The sequence below is a fragment of the Oncorhynchus clarkii genome, chromosome 3 (assembly GCF_045791955.1).
Source record: "Oncorhynchus clarkii lewisi isolate Uvic-CL-2024 chromosome 3, UVic_Ocla_1.0, whole genome shotgun sequence".
Taxonomy (NCBI): Eukaryota; Metazoa; Chordata; class Actinopteri; order Salmoniformes; family Salmonidae; genus Oncorhynchus; species Oncorhynchus clarkii.
In genome coordinates, this window is record NC_092149.1 from 37,361,209 (window position 1) to 37,382,187 (window position 20,979).

The following is a 20,979-nucleotide window of genomic DNA, read 5'->3' on the forward strand; positions in this document are numbered from 1 at the left end:
TAACGTGCTATCTAAGTGTCCAGCGTTGTCCTCACAGTCAGAGCCTGGGTTGTGGTGAGTCCTTCTCAGTTAGCGCCAGGGTTGATTTAAAAATCCAGTGCTCTAAATGCTCCTCGAGAACCCTAATTAAAAAAGAATCATGACAACGGTGGGATTATCCCTGCTGCCAGGTTCTTCTGGATCATTAGTTTGGAGAGGGGGAGAGAGAAGAGGAGGAGCGGTTTGGAAGAGCTCCGCATTTAATAAAGTTCTGTGTGACTCCTTCGGGGCTACCAACTTCCATGTGTTCTGAGTGAGCCCCAAGTGGTTCTTTATCAGGAATGAAGGACTGGGAGAGAAGAGAGGAAGGAGGAAAGAGAGGGGTGTGGGGTAGGCCTACAATTGCAAGAATCGCACTGAAAGTTGGTGTTCTGACAGATTTTTGGTATCGGACGGGGAAAGTACACATGTTAGCAATTTGGTTAGAAGTGAGTAAAAATTCCTTAATCTCACATAGCATCAATCCCCAGTAGAATATGGTCCATGTAGAATAGTTTGATATTTTGAGGACATATGCGTTTTATGGGTAGAGGGGGAAGGGGGAGAGAAGAGGAAGTTGGTGCGACCCCCCCCCCCCCCCCCCCCCCCCGCCTATAAATTCATCCTTTTGAATAATATTTTCTCGATGATGCTTGTGTTTAATTGTGTGAGGACCACTCTCAAACGGCAATTGACATGGTATGTGTTTATTTTTAGAACAAATGCAAGCAATAATACAGGTCAACGATAATCTAGATATTTATAAAAAATTGCTGACTTTAGATTAGTGTGTGGTTGTGTAAGTAAGCACCATAGCCAGGCTGTAGTGCAGGTCCCTGTTTCAGGGTGATGGATAAGTGGATTTATTGTGACGGCGGTGTCAGTGGATTCCCAGATTTATGGCGGCTCAGACATGACTCATGCACAGCCCTCAATGGCTTTGGTTATGAGTGTGGGAGAAAGGAAGCCCCACTTAATCAAATGCCAGTCCATAAATAAAATGGGCCGTGGCAGGCAGGGCAGCACTATTCTAATGGCAACAGCAGCCCGCTGTTAGGTACACACACACCCTCGCAAACGCTGCCTGGAAAAGTCAGAGGAGCGAGCGTAATACTTTCTGATTCAGATTGATGAGAATCTAATCCACTTTAAGGTCACTTCAACATCAAAATGAAAGAAAAGGCAATTGGAGGCTGATGTAAGTTAGCATGGCTTCAGAAGCTCGTTCTGAATGCGCTGGCCGTCGAGTTTGGGGTAAGGCCCTGTTTTCCCTACTTAGACGGGGATGACTCACCACTTTATCTCAGACACTAAGCTCACACACGCCGACTCAAACATCGACTCATGATTTGTGTTCTTCTTTCCACAGATATAGCCTAGCTAACCATTACCTCTTATGAGATGCTGGCACATCAATTTTAAAGTTGCCCCATAACAATATCAATAATAGTAGGGACATCAGCATTTTAAGTAGCGAGGCTTCTCACCGCTGTGTAAGAACTGTAACAGGGAAGTGCTCAGTAAGGCTGGTTCTTGCGGTCAATATCTCTCCTAAATGAAGATATCTCTTAACTGAAATGATTTGGTACTGAAAATCACCACTTCACATCAACGCTGTTGGCTGATGATTCTGCAGAGAAAATGTCAAATCCCGATTCCCACCACTCCAGTCCTCCACTCTCCATCGACTTGGCGTTCTGTGAACTGATGGTCCCTATTCCCAAGGGGCTCGGGCCAGGAGCAGAGAGGGGGGTAGCATTGACCAACATCTCATACCACCCCCCCCCCCCCCCCCCCCCAACTTCCACCTGAGCACAGTTCCAAGACTCCCAAACTCATTTAACACATACCCCCCCCCCCCGCCTCCTCCTTTCTCTCCTCTCCCTTTTATTTGTGTGAGCTCTGAGGAGACCCCCTCTCCTCGGTCAAACACTTGAGGAGCTAAGACCTTACTAATCCTCTGTTGATGCCGATCTCCACAGGCGGCGAGGAAGAGGAAGATCTCGATTCTGAAGGCCCAGGGGAAGAGCGCCGAAGCCATCCGCGAGCTCAACGAGTATCTGGAGCAGTGAGTAGTGTTTTACAAGGGGATTTGGAGGATCTCCTCACACGCACCCCCCCTGGCCTTTTTAATTAAAATGGGGTTTGCATTCGATTTGATCCGGGCTGGGCCACAACCTGTCCATGAGACCCCCTCATCTCGACTCCATCTTGGGAGCTCTGCCTCTCTGCCCTGTCCGTCTGTTAGCCTAGTTATATAATGCCACGGTTTTTGATTGATTTGAAACGTGGCGATTTCAGCTATTGTACTATATATTAGAGAGGTTATTGTTGATGATCCTCCTGCTAATCAGGGTTCTAAAAAGCATGGTGTGACGATGCTGAACTGCATCCTCAACGGGAGACTCCCTAAATTTCTCACTGTTTTTTTACAGGTTCGTCGGGGACCAGGAAGCGTGGCACGAGTTATCGGAACTCTACATCAACGAGCACGAGTAACCATCGCATTTCTTCATCACATTAGCTTACCTCATCATCTACATCACTTGTGACGTTTTGACTGACGTATTATTCCAGTAGTGAGGAATAACCGGTGACCGTTCCAGGTTTGAGTGGTGTGGGTCATTCTCGCTCTCGTCAAGACCTGGAGGCAGCACCTTATCATACCTGGGGGGGGGGTGTGAGACGGACTGGGGAGTGTCTGTAAGCAGTAGCTCCTCTCTCCCAGTCTCGGTGGCTGACCTGACGGCTTGATCCCAGAGGGGGGATGTAATTAGGATGGGCACAATGGAGAGGGGCGTTGAAATGCCTAACTCAGCCAGGGGTCCTCATTGAGCCCCTGTCTATGTTTGTCACATGAAGAGGAGGGTAATAGGATTTTGACCCTAAGCCCCCCGCTCATACATATGGGGGTAAGACAACCCCCTACTGATATCTCTGTTGCCAGGGGTAATTGTCAGGCTCCCAAGACAAGAGCATTGTGAGAAATGTTTTTGTTTGGTTTTGTCACTTTTTATTTTTTATCCCTCCTTAATTGTCTTGGGGGCTTAGGAGTCAGGGAAGCAGACGTCTTTCACGGAGGTGTGTTTGTGTGTGTAAGCGCTCTGGTGTGTGTGTGTGTGTGTGTGTGTGAGCAGCACACCGGCTCTGCGGTCACCCTGGCAAGAGGGCAGTGTCTGCAGGAATGTTTAGCGCAGTGAGAGGGCTGCTTATTGGATATTTCACGTTTTTGTCCCGAGGGGCTTTATTGCTGTAGTAGAGGGAGGACATCCAGGGGTGAGCGGATTATCTCCCAGCTTAGCCAAACCTTTGTAATATCACCCCATTCACTCCCCGAGCCCCTTATCTACAGGCGTGTCCATTTCTTTTCTCTCTTTTTCTTTATTTTGGGTCACAAACTCCCTTTTTTCCCCCTCCTCTCTTCCGGACAGCATGGCATTATCACCTCTCTTTTCCACAGAGCGAGAGGCAGGGAGAGTGGCTGCAGAGAGATTCCCAGGAGAAGTTGGTGGCACTTTGTTTCCAGAGCCAGAAAAAACAGAGGCTGATGGAGAAGAGAGGAAGAGCAATGAACTGCCCCGCCCTCAGTGTGTAGCGCCCCGCAAGCTAAAAATATACAAATCACTCACGGCCTGCCATTGTTACATGTCTACAGGCATCAGTGTTCAAACATTATGACAGTAATTAATAGCCTAACGCAGTGGAAACTTTTAAAAAGAAAGACACAAACAAAAAGAAATCCTCATACCGCTGAGTGATATTCTGACATTATTGAGATTGTGCCTTTTTATTATTGTTGCGTTGAACCGTTGAGATGCTTCGACTCATTGGGAATCATCTGAGCTTGTAGTGCTGTTGAATTAGGCGTTATTTAACTACTGTCTAACGGTTCAGATTGGCCTGGTCATCCAATGGAGCCACTTTCTGTGGTCAGTTTGCACAGTCTAATGGAGGAATCTTGATCCGTTTGCCCAAGTCTGGTTGGGAAAAAGCTTTGGGGTGGAACTCAGTCAAACTGTGGTATTACAATTGGTAGCACCAAAAACCAACCATTGTCTGGTTTGGTGTTCAAAGAGAACAAAGCATATGTGTGAGTCATAGTAACAGTGCTACCACCACGAGGTAGCAGCGTGGTCTCTTAACCCAGGTGTAGCGAGTTGGAGCTGAGTGGTGGTGATGATGAAGGTTGGAGATTGGAGGGTGCGGTACTGCAGTCAGCCAGGTCTCTGCCTGCTGATGGAGGCTGCCTCTCCTCTCCGCTGCAGGCCCGGGGCCACTGCAGGAGCACATCTGAAAGTCTTTATAGGGAGGAAGTGGTAATTGTAAGCAGCCCCCCCAACCTTCCGAATACCCCGATCTCTCGCTCTCTCTCTCTCTCTCGCTCTCCCCACCACTCTAATGCTGCTCTCTTTCTTTTGAAGTCCTTTAAACAGAGTCTAAATGGGCCCGATCGTCTCTTCATGTCGTGCGAGGCAGCATTTGGTCCTGTCTGTTCCCGCCAAAAACACCCAGCTTGCGTCAGAGCTTTTTTTTTTTTTCCCCCGACCCTTTCTCCCTCTGTGGCAGTGAAATGGCTACAGATTAGCATCCTTATCTTGTGTCATTTATGATCCCTCCCCAGCCACCACAAGCACCATTTTTGGTTTTTCTGCACATTGCCAAGCGCTGATACAGCATATGCTGGATCACGTACAGTCTCTCTACACTAGAGCTGAATGCTGGGTTTTGTGTTTTGTCCAATTTTGTTTAATAGCCCTGTTTTGGTGTTCTGAGTTCATGTATTCTTTCAAGGTGTGGGAATTGAGTGTGTGTGGACTGTGTAATTCTGACTGTGTGTGCTGGAGAGATAAACTTGCCTTCCCTTGGACGGGTCCCCTGAAGGGGAAACTGTGTGTCTTAAGATGTGGAATGGCTGCAGATTAGCGTGAGGTCAACAGCTCCAGCAGTCTGCTGAGAAGTGATCTCATCTGAAGTAGGGCACAGTGTGCCAGTTCCTACTGTAACGCTGACCTCAGGAAGGTATTTAACTAGACATTACCAGAGTGAAAAACACATCGCCACATCGCCAGACAGATTGATCCTGTGTGTCTGGAGCCCCCTGCTCCTCTCCTTTTCAATGTTCCACTTTGCAAAACTGAAGAGTTTCGCCAATATAGACATAACCACGTAGGCCACAAGATCCCCTTAGTGTGAATATAAACTTAGTTTGTTGGATGCATCTTCCTAGATCCAAACTTGCCAAAATGTACAGTATACCAATCGGCAATAGCACTTTCTGCAGAACAAATGTACACTCTTGGATTGGAATGGGTGGACTACGTCACAGATGAAATGGAGCACATTTCCCCCCCCCATACTATTTTAAAGCTGGAAGATGAACTGTCCATCGCTCTAAGTCATCAATCTATTCATTGTTCCCTTGTTCCCACAGCTATGGAAAAGCAGCTTTCTGTCTGGAGGAGCTGATGATGACCAACCCTCACAATCACTTGTACTGTGAGCAGTACGCTGAGGTAGGTATAACTCTCTGCATGTCCGTCATCAAGCGGCCTAACTATGGAATAATGTTTCCCCCCAGCCCTCTACGTGAATGCTCTCTCTCACTGGAGGAGCGGGCCGCTGCACTTAACGTCAATACACGCTCATGAATGTCGAAATGTTTACACGGCTTGTCATGTCGTGCTTATCCAGATGCCATGTAGGCATTGCGTAAGCACCCCCCCTCCCCCAGGTTGACACGCCTCATGCCCATATTTTAATGCCTTGTCTCACAGGTGAAGTACACCCAGGGGGGGCTGGAAAACCTGGAGCTGTCCAGAAAGTATTTTGCCCAGGCTCTGAAGCTGAACAACAGGAACATGAGGGCCTTGTTCGGTCTGTATATGGTGAGTTCGCACATCTAACCGTCGCATGATGAGAGGAGCGAGGGAGGGGGGTGAAAGAGCAACAACTCATCCCTTTTTCTCCTGTGGTTTGTCAAAATGTGCAGGCCTGCTACTGCCTTTTGTGTAGCGACCACAGAGCCCAGCTTTCAGATAGGTCAGGTCAATGCTGACTCAGTGGGTAAACCCCCCCTGGCTTGGAAAAGTCTGCCCCTTCAAGCGCTCAATTTTGGTAATTTTACCCCTCTAGGCTTTCGTACGGGACCTTTTTTCATGTTGAGGACCAAAATGACTCAAATAAATAAAGAGCAGTGGCAGTAAGAAAACGGGGAAGAGAGGGCCACTGCCTCCTTCCCGCGTTCTGTCAGTCGCAGGCAGCCCCCCAGCCCCGGCCCAGGTTAACGTTTTGATTTCGTCTGCGCCAAATGCCCCCCTTTCATCTGCATATTTATTTAAACAGGAAGTTGTCCGTTAGCACAAATGCATCATATGTAAGTGAGTCCTGACATAAGAACACAAACGGAGAGTGCAGGAATAAGGGTGGGTGGATGGCCAGAGCAGAGAGAAGCAGCGACACAGGCCTTCCAGTGTTTTCTCTCTATTGCAACAGGGGTTCAAGCAGTCAAAACATCTCATACCTGGAAAGGGGCACAACCACTGGATCCGTTCATGGTCTTTGAAGAGGTATCTTCACTTTTATAGACTAACTTTTATGTTTCTAAAAGAAGTCCATGGGGTTCAAATGAGCTAACGTTATTTAAACAAATGTCTCTCCCGGCCCGTAGACTACTTTCAGGGTAAATGGAAAAAGAGGTAAGTCTAAGAAGGTCTTCAAGGTGCTAGCTAGCTACAGAACGTGCATAAAAAGCAGCATAAATTTAAGAATTTCAGGTCCCTTAACCTCCAAAGTTGTTGTTGTTAATTCCGTTCTGTTTAGGTGCTCTTATCTTTGTATGCACTTTTCTCTCTACACATTTGATAAGAGCGATTTGATAAGCACTAGGTAAATGAGTAAGCCATTTGGATAAGGGGATTGTAAATATAAATGACAATTGTTCTAGGTCTATTTCACCATGCCACTGTCAGTTATACCCACGTACATTTACGACGGTCATTTTAGTGTTCCTCTCCTTACATTTTGCATCATTCCATTACAGTCAGTTTACCTTTCTTCACTCTGTCACGTTCGTGTGGTTGTTCCTGAGGATCGCTAGCAATAGTAGATCATATCGGGCTGACATATTACAAGTTGTGCAATCATTTGGGACATGTAGCCTATTGGAACCATTACGAACTGTAGACCATACATACAGTACATGTAGCAGGTTAAACCTGGAGACTGGCACACTGTTCACGTCAACTGGACTGTTCTCATCACAGTTCCATGATTTAGTGTGGACTTATTGACTACTGTTCAGCCACTACTGTACACTTTTCTCACCTTCCAATATTTTGTGGCTTGAACAATTTGAATAGGTCAGCTTTCAGGATGAATCGAACCACTGTATTTTTGATTCACCAATATCGTTTGTGCGTATAGGCTCTCCAAACCTGTTTTTTTTATTTTTTTATTAAATAAATACTTTCCTAACCGTAAATAATATAGATCAGAATATTTTTTTTTATCTAGCAATTGGTGTTCAAAATGAGAAATAGGTGTGTATTTAGATCTACAAGGCTTTCTTTCATTGATCCCTAATATTCTGAACCGTTCTTTCCATATATTTTAGTGAGTCTGTCGAAAATTCAGATTAAAGGTACGCCAAATTAAAGGGGATGGCTTTAGATAAATGCACTGAAAATCCTATTGAATGAAAACTCCATGAGAAAGTCTGTTGGCCAGCAAGTGGGAGGGTTTTCAGTGGTTTGAATTAAATGTATTCAGCGCGCGTAAGGGAACCACGCCTGCAAGGCCCGTTACGCACCTGCATAAGGTAAGTCTGAATATCAACTACTGAGAAGTGCATAGGAAAGGCATACATAGTTAAATAGAGGACTTTACGTTCCTCTGTCAAATCATCCACTGGCACTTGTATATTGGCCTAACGCGGGTTTCAGATTTAAATTTGATCGTAAAAAAGTTTGTGTGCACGAGGTCCAAAGTTGAAATCCTTGACAAGTGCAAGTTCGTTCCTGACATGGGATTGTGCCAAGGCGATGGCTTTGACCATTTCATCTGATTCTGGGAGACTGTGAAGCTTCATGAACACCATTGTTGGGCAGCTCCTCACCGAAGAGCTATTTGATTGGTTCAGTTTAGTCGTTCAGAGCACCTGGTACAGCTGAGTAGTTGGTAGCCGTGATCACTGTAAGGTTCAATCAATCAATCAAATGTATTTATAAAGTCTTTTTTTAACATTTTATTTTTTACATCAGCCGATGTCACAAAGTGCTGTACAATGCAGATGTAGAAGCACTAACACTAGTTGGTGTTAGTCAGTGCTGTGTCACTCCACCAGCGGGGATCCTCACGGAGGACGACATAATTCTGGGGTAGAGCTGACATCATACGCCGGAGGTTATGAAGAAGAAATCCAGAAGCAAAATCGTTTACATTTTTTTTAGAAATAGTGGGGGCAAAGTTGATTGGGGTGTAGTTAAAGTTTCAGCATGTCCACAGGGACATCTTTGAAGTGCTGCCCGTTTAAGCCTAGTGGGGTTTGCACTTCGGAGACGATGGCAGTAGCATGGAAAATACATGGGTTTTGTGGTTCTGAGGGGAGCTGGGGCGGGCAGAGAGCATGATTCACATCGCGCTTCGCTCGCCACAGCACCGCGGGTTCTGAAGACACACTGAAGACATGCCGGGCCCTGTCATCACCGGCAATCTATGGTGTTGGAGAAATTAGGGCCCATTAAGTGACACTGCACTCGGGGAGCTGGGGCATTAAATAAAGCACTCACTTTTTCCTCTCCCGTAAAAGTTTTCTTCGTGTCGTCGGGCCAATTTTTTTCTCGTCCTGCCCACGGCGGAGTTGGTTGCGCATTCATCTCATTTATGCTTTTATTGCTGTTTTGATATGACGACACCTTTCTTTCCTCTCTCCCTTGCTTTCCACTCCCTTCTTCTTCCCCTGTGTAGTCGGCAAGCCACATTGCTGCCTGCCCCAAAGTGAATGCAACGGTGAAAAAGGCAAATGTGAAGTATGCTGCTTGGGCCACCAATCAAATCAACCGAGCCTATCAGGTGAGTCACGCTATGTGTCTACTTTAATTATGAAAGCTACACTATTTACATTTTAGTCATTTAGCAGATGCTCTTATTCAGAGCAATTTACAGTAGAGTGCACACATTTTCCTACTTTCTTTCGTACTGGTCCCCCGTGGTAATCGAACCCACAACCCTGGTGTTGCAAGCGCCATGCTATAGCGACTGAGCCGCATTTTCCACTTGCCTTTTCCACTTAACTGTTCCTATACTGTTACTATACAACAAGGCTAGTCAGCCCTGGTTTAACAACAGGCTGAAACTGAGTGAAAAACATGGTTGTTGTGGATGTTGTTTCAAAGCCGAACACAACGAAATGGACAGCGCTTTCTAAGGTGATTATTAATTCAAAGCATTAAGAGGTTGTGTGTAGAACACCCATACATATATTACAGCTTATGCATAAACATGTGCCGATGTATGAGCCCAAGCCTGAAAAGAACCCTGAATTAAAATAATGTGCCGTTAAACAATACATAGCCTACCGCATATTACGCAAGGCAGAATAAAAAAGCGTAGGATTTAATGTATTTTGTACATAATTTTTCTTGACGATATTCCCAAATTAAACAAATTCTAGTAATCGCCTTTGAGTGTGGACTGTATTATTATTCATACTGGATGGACTGGTTACCTGTTTTTTTGTGTGTTTTTTTAAAATTTAATTTTAAGGGGTGCTGAGTCTGGGAGAGAATGTATAGGCCTAGGTGATGCTGTTGATTCATTGATTGTCCAGGGCAGCTTACAGAGTTAGCCTACAATTATAGTGAATTTGTATTTGATTTTGAATAGCCTAGTAATAGGCTATTCCCCCCATTATCAATAGGCCTTTAGCTACAGAATATCCCACCACTGTGCATTTCCATTTCCTCCTATCTCCTTCATTCCTTTCTCGAGTGAGCAGAGATGGGAGCTGTCAACAGTTTAATTAAATGTTTTGTTGCGAAAACATGTTACTATCAATGTTCCCGAGCAGATTTCACTTGGTTTCCCAAATGAAACACTTGGTAGTTGCAGGAACAACGGGTTGGAGAGCCCATGGCATACAGGGTTTGGGCGGAGTATTACCTGTCGCGCAGCGAGAGGCTGTGTGCTCCTCAAACAGTGATGCGTGAAGTGAAATATGTTATTTTAGTCCAGACATTGCTATATGCAATCCTGTGTGAAAGCAGAGTTTTGATGGTTGTCACTGAAATGAGGAGGATCCCAGCTGCTACTATATTTAGGCTTATTTCTCAGCTGCTCCACTATTGAACTGGAGTAGCCAACCCGGCAGGATTTAAATCAAATCAAATCAAAATCAAATCAAATCAAATTTATTTATATAGCCCTTCGTACATCAGCTGATATCTCAAAGTGCTGTACAGAAACCCAGCCTAAAACCCCAAACAGCAAGCAATGCAGGTGTAGAAGCACGGTGACTAGGAAAAACTCCCTAGAAAGGCCAAAACCTAGGAAGAAACCTAGAGAGGAACCAGGCTATGTGGGGTGGCCAGTCCTCCTCTGGCTGTGCCGGGTGGAGATTATAACAAAACATGGTCAAGATGTTCAAATGTTCATGAATGACCAGCATGGTCAAATAATAATAAGGCAGAACAGTTGAAACTGGAGCAGCAGCACAGTCAGGTGGACTGGGGACAGCAAGGAGTCATCATGTCAGGTATTCCTGGGGCATGGTCCTAGGGCTCAGGTCCTCAGAGAGAGAGAAAGAAAGAGAGAATTAGAGAGAGCATATGTGGGATGGCCAGTCCTCTTCTGGCTGTGCTGGGTGGAGATTATAACAGAACATGGCCAAGATGTTCAAATGTTCATAAATGACCAGCATGGTCAAATAATATTAAGGCAGAACAGTTGAAACTGGAGCAGCAGCACAGCCAGGTGGACTGGGGACAGCAAGGAGTCATCATGTCAGGTAGTCCTGGGGCATGGTCCTAGGGCTCAGGTCCTCCGAGAGAGAGAGAGAGAGAGAGAGAAGGAGAGAATTAGAGAACGCACACCTAGATTCACACAGGACACCGAATAGGACAGGAGAAGTACTCCAGATATAACAAACTGACCCTAGCCCCCTGACACATAAACTACTACTGCAGCATAAATACTAGAGGCTGAGACAGGAGGGGTCAGGAGACACTGTGGCCCATTCCGAGGACACCCCCGGACAGGGCCAAACAGGAAGGATATTTAACTCCGGGTAAGCGGCCTCCATTCGCCATCCAAGTGCATTCTCCCCCCCCCCCCCCCCCTTTGCCTCTACCCTGTTGATAATGGGCCATTCTAGGTCAAAACCAATTTGACATATTAGTAAAGACCAGATTAAATTGAGAGTAGTAGTGATAGGTAAAATATGATTGCTTGATGAGAGAACGGGGTGTGCAGCCTGAGGCAAGGAAGAGAGCTCAAGCTTTTTTTTAGCACATTTTTCAAATAGTCAATAGCCTATTGTTGCATCATGCAGCCCATATATGTTTTTAATTTCTAAGACATTCTAAGGTTTGAATCATTCACAACTAAATTATCCAAATAACTCTAAATCTAGAGTATAGGACCTGTTTTAAAATTATCACTTTTACGCCTAACATAGCCACTTCATATGCGTACTGTCCTTTCAATTATAGTTCAATTATACTTACAATAAAATCAGAACATCATCCAGTAGGCTGACTCCTATCCGACTCGGTTCTTCTGAAATACATTTTATCCATATCATAATGTTTCTTTAGACCTGCCATCAAATAAATTATGGATATATTGTGTTGGTGTATATTAAATGGATCTATTAGACTCTCTTTTTTTTATGTTTATTTTGTAGATGTTCCTAAGGCAATAACCAGCTGCCAAAATGTCATGACCACCATAGCCCTAGTGGTGCATGACTGTTTGGGACAAAATCCTGCAGTGGCACTTCAGGACCAGGTTTACCTACCCCTGCTACGCAAGAACTGAATGCCTTGCATATACTCTTGAGTTCTTACTGTATCCTCCCCCTGGTCTATGCGAACCACACTACTTAGCCTCTGAGGCCACGGCTGTACTGAGAATGGTTTTGACCAGCAGGGGGGGGGGGGGGGGGTCCAGACTGTCCACCTAAAGGTCCTAGACCCAGGGCTTCAATTCAGTGTCTTACTGTTTGGGTAGATTTCAGCTAATGTGTTGACTTAAGACCACAAGGCCTACTCTGATTTTTGATTTTTTACTGTGCCTTTACGTGTGCTGCTGGGCTATCGACCCCCCCCCCCCACCCCCCCACACACACACAGATTACTCATGTATGATTTGAGTGGAACAAAGATGACTAGTGGTGGCACGGGGAGGTATGATGGGTCTACCTTTCTGAGAAAAGGGGCGGGAAAGAGCGAGGGGGATACGTGGGGAAAGAGCGGAAAAAGTGAAAAGCTGCTCAGATGGCATCACTAAACCGGTTTACGCTGTTGCCATGGCACCTTGAGCATAAATGTGTGTTTAATATAACTCTTTGCTGCCATAAGGGGTGATATGCATTGCTTATTTAGGCGTTGACAGTTAAACATGCAATAAGCAGTTCCTTGCTCTGCATGTGCGGGCTCTATCAGGAGAGTGGAACCACGCTGAGCCACTAAAGCCCACGTCTTGACACACTCAGCGCTGTCTTTCCCTCCTGCAGTGCTGGGAGGGTTTCCACCTCAGAGGCACGGAATGGCTCTGTTAGTAGTAGTAGGGGTGTTGGGTATCTAACGCTTTGGGTGTTGATTAATCAAGAACACTTAACTGTGTTAGTCAATCAATCAGGCACACTTTAGAATGTTAAGCTCAACAACGTGGCTGTGGAAAGTGTATTAACATTTTATTTCTATTTGGTGTTTGAGCAAATGCACAAGGGAAAATATGTGTTTTTGGTCTCCACTCTGACAGAGCCAGAGCCACACCCTTATCCAGGGAACAGGAAGAGGCTCCCGGTGGGCCCGGCCAGCAACCTGTTGGGCTGTGTTTGTTTTAAGTTGCCTGGTAATGGCAGGGGCAGCAGAGCAGCGGGACCCCACCCTGCGTGTGAGAGGGAAAATGACAGGGTGCAAGGTTGACTTGACTCTTAATTCTGACTTTTTTTCCCTCCTTTTTAAATGGGTGCTGGGCTATTTGAAAGGGAGCCGCTGTGGAACATTGTGGGCCTCCGCAGGGCTGGCCTGGCTGCTGTGTGCTTGTGCTGACTGATTGATGGGGGCTTTAAAGGGCTACTCGTGTCAGTCGTCCTGCTTTTATGACCCGCTGTACCTGGTGATTGTCATACCTCAGTGCGAGAAAAGGCGACAGGTGAGTGGTGTTGTGGGAGCAGACGTCACAATGGGGTCAAAGCGACTGGGGCAAGGCCGTTAAAAATGTTATTACTGAAAGCAAGGTCCCGACTTTGACATGTTAATGACCCAGAGAGAAGTCCTGATAGCGTCATAATGACTCAAAACAAAATAACTTTTTTAATTACTCTATCGTTGTTAGAATCTTAATATCGCAAACAGTATTTGTGTTATAAGCACTGCCCATCATTCACAGCCCGTCATTCACTGGCAGTCAGCCTGCACAGCTGATGGCCCATCAAAACTATACTGAACAAAAATATAAACGCAACGTAAAATGTTGGTTTCATAAGCTGAAATAAAAGATCCCTGAAAGCTTATTTCTCACAAATTTTGGGCACAAATGTGTTTACATCCCTGTTAATGAGCATTTCTCCTTTACCAAGATAATCTATCCACCTGACAGGTGTTGCATATCAAGAAGCTGATTAAACAGTACAATCATTACACAAGTGCACCGAAATGTGTCTCGCGTATTTTGATTTTATTTCAGCTTTATTTAACCAGGTAGGCAAGTTGAGAACACGTTCTCATTTACAATTGCGACCTGGCCAAGATAAAGCAAAGCAGTTCGACACATACAACAGCACAGAGTTACACATGGAGTAAAACAAACATACAGTCAATAATACAATAGAAAAATAAGTATATAAACAATGTCAGCAAATGAGGTGAGATAAGGGAGGTAAAGGCAAAAAAAAGGCCATGGTGGCGAGGTAAATACAATATAGCAAGTAAAACACTGGAATGGTAGATTTGCAGTGGAAGAATGTGCAAAGTAGAAATATAAATAATGGGGTGCAAAGGAGATAAATAAATGAATAAATAAATAAATACAGTAGGGGAAGAGGTAGTTGTTTGGGCTAAATTATAGATGGGCTATGTACAGGTGCAGTAATCTGAGCTGCTCTGGCAGCTGGTGCTTAAAGCTAGTGAGGGAGATAAGTGTTTCCAGTTTCAAAGATTTTTGTAGTTCTTTCCAGTGATTAGCAGCAGAGAACTGGAAGGAGAGGCGGCCAATAGAGGACTTGGTTTTGGGGGTGACCAGAGAGAGATACCTGCTGGAGAGTGTGCTACAGGTGGATGCTGCTATGGTAACCAGCGAGCTGAGATAAGGGGGGACTTTACCTAGGTCTTGTAGATGACCTGAAGCCATTGGGTTTGGCGCCGAGTATGAAGCGAGGGCCAGCCAACGAGAGCTTACAGATCGCAGTGGTGGGTAGTATATGGGGCTTTGGTGACAAAACAGATGGCACTGTGATAGACTGCATCCAATTTATTGAGTAGGGTATTGGAGGCTATTTTGTAAAGGACATCGCCGAAGTCGGATTGGTAGGATGGTCAGTTTTACGAGGGTATGTTTGGCAGCATGAGTGAAGGATGCTTTGTTGCGAAATAGGAAGCCGATTCTAGATTTAATTTTGGATTGGAGATGCTTAATGTGAGTCTGGAAGGAGAGTTTACAGTCTAACCAGACATCTAGGTATTTGTAGTTGTCCACATATTCTCAGTCGCAACCGTCCAGGGTAGTGATGCTGGACGGGCGGGCAGGTGCAGGCAGCGATCGTTTGAAGAGCATGCATTTAGTTTTACTTGTATTTAAGAGCAGTTGGAGGCCACGGAAGGAGAGTTGTATGGCATTGAAGCTCGTCTGGAGGGTTGTTAACATAGTGTCCAAAGAAGGGCCAGAAGTAGAGGTCTGCGTAGAGGTGGATCAGAGACTCACCAGCAGCGACATCATTGATGTATACAGAGAAGAGAGTCGGCCCAAGAATTGAACCCTGTGGCACTGCCAGAGGCCATAGAGCCTGCCAGAGGCCCGGACAACAGGCCCTCCGATTTGACACTGAACTTTATCAGAGAAGTAGTTGGTGAACCAGGCGAGGCAGTCATTTGAGAAACCAAGGCTATCGAGTCTGCCAATGAGGATGTGGTGATTGACAGAGTCGAAAGCCTTGGTCAGGTCAATGAATACGGCTGCACAGTGTTGTTTCTTATCGATGGTGGTTATGATATCGTTTAGGACCTTGAACGTGGCTGAGGTGCACCCATGACCAGCTCTGAAACCAGATTGCATAGTGGAGAAGGTTCGGTGGGATTTGAAATGGTCGGTTATCTGTTTGTTGACTTGGCTTTCGAAGACCTTAGAAAGGCAGGATAGGATAGATATAGGTCTGTAGCAGTTTGGGTCAAGAGTGCCCCCCCCTTTGAAGAGGGGGATGACCTCAGCTGCTTTCCAATCGTTGGGACTCTGCTTTCCAATCGTTGGGACTCTGACAACACGAAAGAGTGGTTGAACAGGCTAGTAATAGGGGTGGCAACAATTTCAGCAGATAATTTTAGAAAGAAAGGTTCCAGATTGTCTTTTGTTGGTCCTTTGCCCAAAGCAAAGAATGGTAACTAGTTTCTCTCAACCATCTATTTATTGAACTGGATTGTTGGTTAAGGGCTTGTAAAGTAAGCATTTCACTGTTGTATTCGGAGCATGTGGCAAATCCATTTTGTTTCGATCATGTGTGCTGCCACTCTTTTCCACTAAGGAAAATCACGAGAGGACAGTTGGTATCTATATTACAGGAGTTTCCCCTTGAAATGTCTGTGGTAAGGACAACTTGGTTGCTGATTTTGTCTTTTCAAGGATTGGGCAGTCAACACGTTTTTGGCTTAGCCAGTGTGTAGCCCTGCCTCACAATTTATTTTGACTGCACATTTTGCCATTTTGGAGACAAGTTTTGTTTTTGTTGCGCTCGCTCGAAGGGGATGAGAGTTATAGAAGCATATGTGAGTTTTTCGAAATCTTATGATTTTTCGGCAAATATAGAAAAAATATGAAGAAAAAAAATTGAGGTGGCTGTTTTGTCTTGTATTTAATTGTTGACAGCCAGTAGACGCCATGTTTATATTGGAGAAGGCGACTCATTTAAGTAGCGATGCATTTAAGTTGGTTATGTTGTGCAATGGAAGTTGTTTTCTGTTGGTGGTGAGCAACTATAGGATATATTTGTTGTCTGAAGGGGGAAGGTGATAGAGGTTTTGGTTTTTCCATTTTATGTTATGAGGTTGGACGTATAGCTCGTTTGCACACAGGGCGCATCATTGGTGTCACCTCATTAGTCAATATGTGTTACACCTGTGCTGGTTGCCATCTCGTTAGTTGGAAGGTGTTTCACCTGTGCTGGCCCAGATGCTATTTAAGAGTGGCTGACCTAGTGCTCCAGTTGTCTTGATAGATACGGACGGTTAGCACCTTTTAGTTGGCTCTCCCTATTTTGATTTCTATGCAAACAATCCTTGATCTGATTTCCCTGTTATGCTCCACCTTTTTGGGTTGTTTCCTGTCTTTTAAGTTTGGTGTGGGTTTTTCTTTTGTTTGCCTCTTAGTGGGGCAATTTAGTGGGGCGCTCATGGTGGGTGTCTTTTAGGTCCCAGTTGTTGCTGCTATGCAACCTAAAGTGGATACCCCCATGAGTCTTTTAGACCCCCTCCTAAAACTCCACCTGTTTCGTTTAAGTTGTTGTCAGTGACTCTTTGTTAGTTCCCCCTTCTGTTTCAGCAACATTTTCGGTCTTCTTGCTGGGGAATGTAACAAATAGAGTCCCAGGATATTAACCAAGATATGGCCACTATGTCAGGGTTCTCCCCAAACGAGGGGCGCTACGCCACCTGGTTGGGTTGGCTTCGCCATTATGTAATGATAGAGTAACTATCTTTGATCGGCAATTACATTATTGTGAATTGCGAAACAGGCTGTTCGTAAATTCTGAGCGTTATCATGTTCCTCAATTATTTTAGCAGTAAGCGATCTCGACACAGAGCGCGCTCAGGATGCACAGAGGGCGTCCTGAGAATAGCTTTGTTGAATCATAGCTCTCGTATGAGCAGCAGGTACGAAACAGCGCACATTATTTTATAGCCTATACTCTAGGGGTTTCCTGTAGGGTTTATTAACTGCATTTGGGCTGCGTGTGCAGTCCAGCAGTGTCAATTATACGTGTGCTTTGAATTTGTGGCATCTTTGTGTGAAGGTAATATGCTAGGTTAAAAGCTTCTATGTGAGGACCTGTTTGGATAATGTGCTATTACATTTTTTTGTAATCTACTCCTGTGCATGTTGTGTATTTTGTAGTGTTAACATTGGGGAAAAATGTAATGTCCCAGGTCTTGTCGTTTGAGTTTTTTCGGGAAATGTGAAGTGTTCCCGGGACGGTCCCAGTATCCCTCTTACCCATGTTAATCCCTAAATTGCATTCTCAACAATCAACGCACAGTAATATATTTAAACTCAAAATATGCAATTCTGTTCTTTTGAAATGCATTTTCTTACATTCATGGTCCTTATGATCTGTCCTTAACGAATGAATAATGAATGATCTTTGTGGTGGTGTTTATTTAATGGATTTTAACACTTTAATTGTGACGTTTTAGTGTTTTTTCGTTTGTACATTTACTCTACAGTTACATAAACTAATGGAATCTAGTCTATATTTTTTCCGCTCGTCGATTAGTCTTTCTCGAGTCGGATTGTTTGGTTTTTGGGCTGGAGTTAATACAGTCCCCTCACCTTAGGCAGGCGAGATAATTGGCTGCCTGGCTCTGTGGTTGGGGATAATGGGAAATTAGGGAAGCACACAGCGAAACGTGCTGACCATCAACTCCCCCTCAGCCTCACCACACCGCCCCCACACCACTGCTTTAATACGTCTGCATGAGTCACGCTCGGAAAGGACTGCTTTTCCAAAGGTACATTTTCACCAAATGCCCTCTCTATGACACTCTGAAAACAGTTTCCCCCCATATGGAAACATTATATTGGCTATGCATGTGTGTGTATACTGTATGTGAACAGGTTCATAAATGGTTGACAGCAAGCCCTGCGTCACTTTTCCCGATAATAATGGAATATATTTATATAGCTTTTCCAGGTTCTCCAAGCAGCAGCGCTTTACATTTGTATGTTGGGAAACTCACCTTGTATCATGTGGATTTGTGTTGGAATATGCACATTTACTGTAAAACCTTCTGCTATTTAGCAAGCTGGTAGAAGCCAGATGAAGAGGGTTAGTATGGGATTGAATGTTGGTCTGTAATGAGGAGTCGGAGCATCTCCAGAGACCTATCACTCATTCCTGAGGACAGGCCGAATATGCTCCTCTCTGTGTCCAGCCAGAAATGGCACATCAGCCATGTATGTGGGAGAAAGAAACCCAATCTCTGTTTTAGCACAGGGGGTTAGTTAAGCAATAAGGCCCGAGGGGGTGTGGTATATGGCCAATATATACCACGCCAATATACCGGAGTGCTAGGGCACAGCCCTTAGCCGTGGTATATTGGCTATATATCACAAACCCCGAGGTGCCTTATTGCTATTATAAACTGGTTACCAACATAATTAGAGCAGTAAAAATAAATGTTTTGTCATACCCATGTCATACTCATGGCATACCGTCTGATATACCACGGCTTTCAGCCAATCAGCATTCAGGGCTCGAACCACCCAGTTTATAGTGGGTTTATATAGTGGGTTTCATAATGATTTTATTGAGAAAAGGCCAAAGATGTCCTCCGCTGCGTTGCTCTGACTTGTCTGTGTGCTCTCCGCCCAGCAACAGATGTGGCCTTACACACACACACACCAACCCTGCTCTCAAGTCTTAGGAAGCTTGCCCCGACGCGGCTGTCCCTGTGCCCAAATAGCAGTTATTATAATGAGAATGGAGGAGTAGTCTACCGTACAACTCACTAATGCCAAGTGCCTGTGGGTGTTGTTGCAGGGGGCACATGTCGTAGCTCTTAGCGTGGCTAAATTAGGTTATCTGTTAGTCTCTGTAGTTTGGGGACAGGGCCGAGAGGAGAGGACCCCCTCCTGAGTTCAGATAATAGCAGGGCTGATTGTGGTTTAATTGGGAGATAGAGAGGTCTGAGGGGCTGTGTGTGTGAGTCACAGAGGAAGTCCAGTCTTGCCCCTGTACACACATACACAGAGGGGGAGGAAGGCAGAGATTAGGAGCAGTGGTTTATGGTCGTGATGCACCGATATAACATTTTTGGTCGATACCAATATCCAATATTTTCCTTGCCAAAAAAGCCTGATACCGATAACCGATATTTAACATTTTAACAGCCTTTTAAGCATTCTAGTAGAGTTAAGTAGTTAACACACACATGTTCGCAGCGGTCAAAGGCACTGCATCTCAGTGCAAGTGGCGTAACAACAGTCCCTGGTTCGAATCCAGGCTGTATCACATCCGGCCATGATTGGGAGTCTCATAGGGCGGCGCACAATTGGCCCAGCATCGTCCGGGCCGTCATTGTAAATAAGAATTTGTTATTAACTGACTTGCCTAGTTAAATAAAGGTTACATACACACACCACACTGACCAAAAAGTTTGTTGGCATTTACGTATGTCCCCATTACCAGTAAAACATAATCAAAACCTATTTCTTCATTCTCAACCAGGATTTCTATGGAACGCCGTTTGGGTCTTTGGGTGTCAAAAAAGATACATGTCAAATAACACCATTTGTTGACCAATCAGGACCTGAATATGACAGCATGTCACATAATAATTTAACGCGTTCATTCATTTTTTTAATGTAGTTATTACATATTGTCACAACGATTCATCGATACATATGCTATGATGCTTCAAAAGTTGTCTCACGCACATACAGTGCTGGTCATAATAAAAGCTAGATAGCTAGCTCATGGATGTAAACAATGTTCTTCCCCAAAAACATACAGTGCCTTGCGAAAGTATTCGGCCCCCTTGAACTTTGCGACCTTTTGCCACATTTCAGGCTTCAAACATAAAGATATACAACTGTATTTTTTTGTGAAGAATCAACAACAAGTGGGACACAATCATGAAGTGGAACGACATTTATTGGATATTTCAAACTTTTTTAACAAATCAAAAACTGAAAAATTGTGCGTGCAAAATTATTCAGCCCCCTTAAGTTAATACTTTGTAGCACCATTTTTTCCCATTCCTCCTTGCAAAACAGCTCGAGCTCAGTGAGGTTGGATGGAGAGCATTTGTGAACAGCAGTTTTCAGTTCTTTCCACAGATTCTCGATTGGATTGAGGTCTGGACTTTGACTTGGCCATTCTAACACTTGTATATGTTTATTTTTGAACCATTCCATTGTAGATTTTGCTTTATGTTTTGGATCATTGTCTTGTTGGAAGACAAATCTCCGTCCCAGTCTCAGGTCTTTTGCACTCCATCAGGTTTTCTTCCAGAATGGTCCTGTATTTGGCTCCATCCATCTTCCCATCAATTTTAACCATCTTCCCTGTCCCTGCTGAAGAAAAGCAGGCCCAAACCATGATGCTGCCACCACCATGTTTGACAGTGGGGATGCTGTGTTCAGGGTGATGAGCTGTGTTGCTTTTACGCCAAACATAACGTTTTGCATTGTTGCTAAAAAGTTCAATTTTGGTTTCATCTGACCAGAGCACCTTCTTCCACATGTTTGGTGTGTCTCCCAGGTGGCTTGTGGCAAACTTTAAACAACACTTTTTATGGACATCTTTAAGAAATG

General features: G+C 44.7%; 1 protein-coding gene across 1 annotated transcript in view; it reads left to right on the forward strand.

The window, feature by feature from the left end:
• The window catches only part of LOC139394532 (ER membrane protein complex subunit 2), a 68,445-nt gene that overhangs the window by 44,862 nt on the left and 2,604 nt on the right, over window positions 1–20,979 (forward strand). The window contains exons 6-10 of the mRNA XM_071142626.1: window positions 2,001–2,086; window positions 2,454–2,513; window positions 5,450–5,531; window positions 5,793–5,903; window positions 8,983–9,087. Coding sequence (XP_070998727.1) covers window positions 2,001–2,086; window positions 2,454–2,513; window positions 5,450–5,531; window positions 5,793–5,903; window positions 8,983–9,087 — 444 coding nt within the window. The remainder of the gene's footprint in view (window positions 1–2,000; window positions 2,087–2,453; window positions 2,514–5,449; window positions 5,532–5,792; window positions 5,904–8,982; window positions 9,088–20,979) is intronic.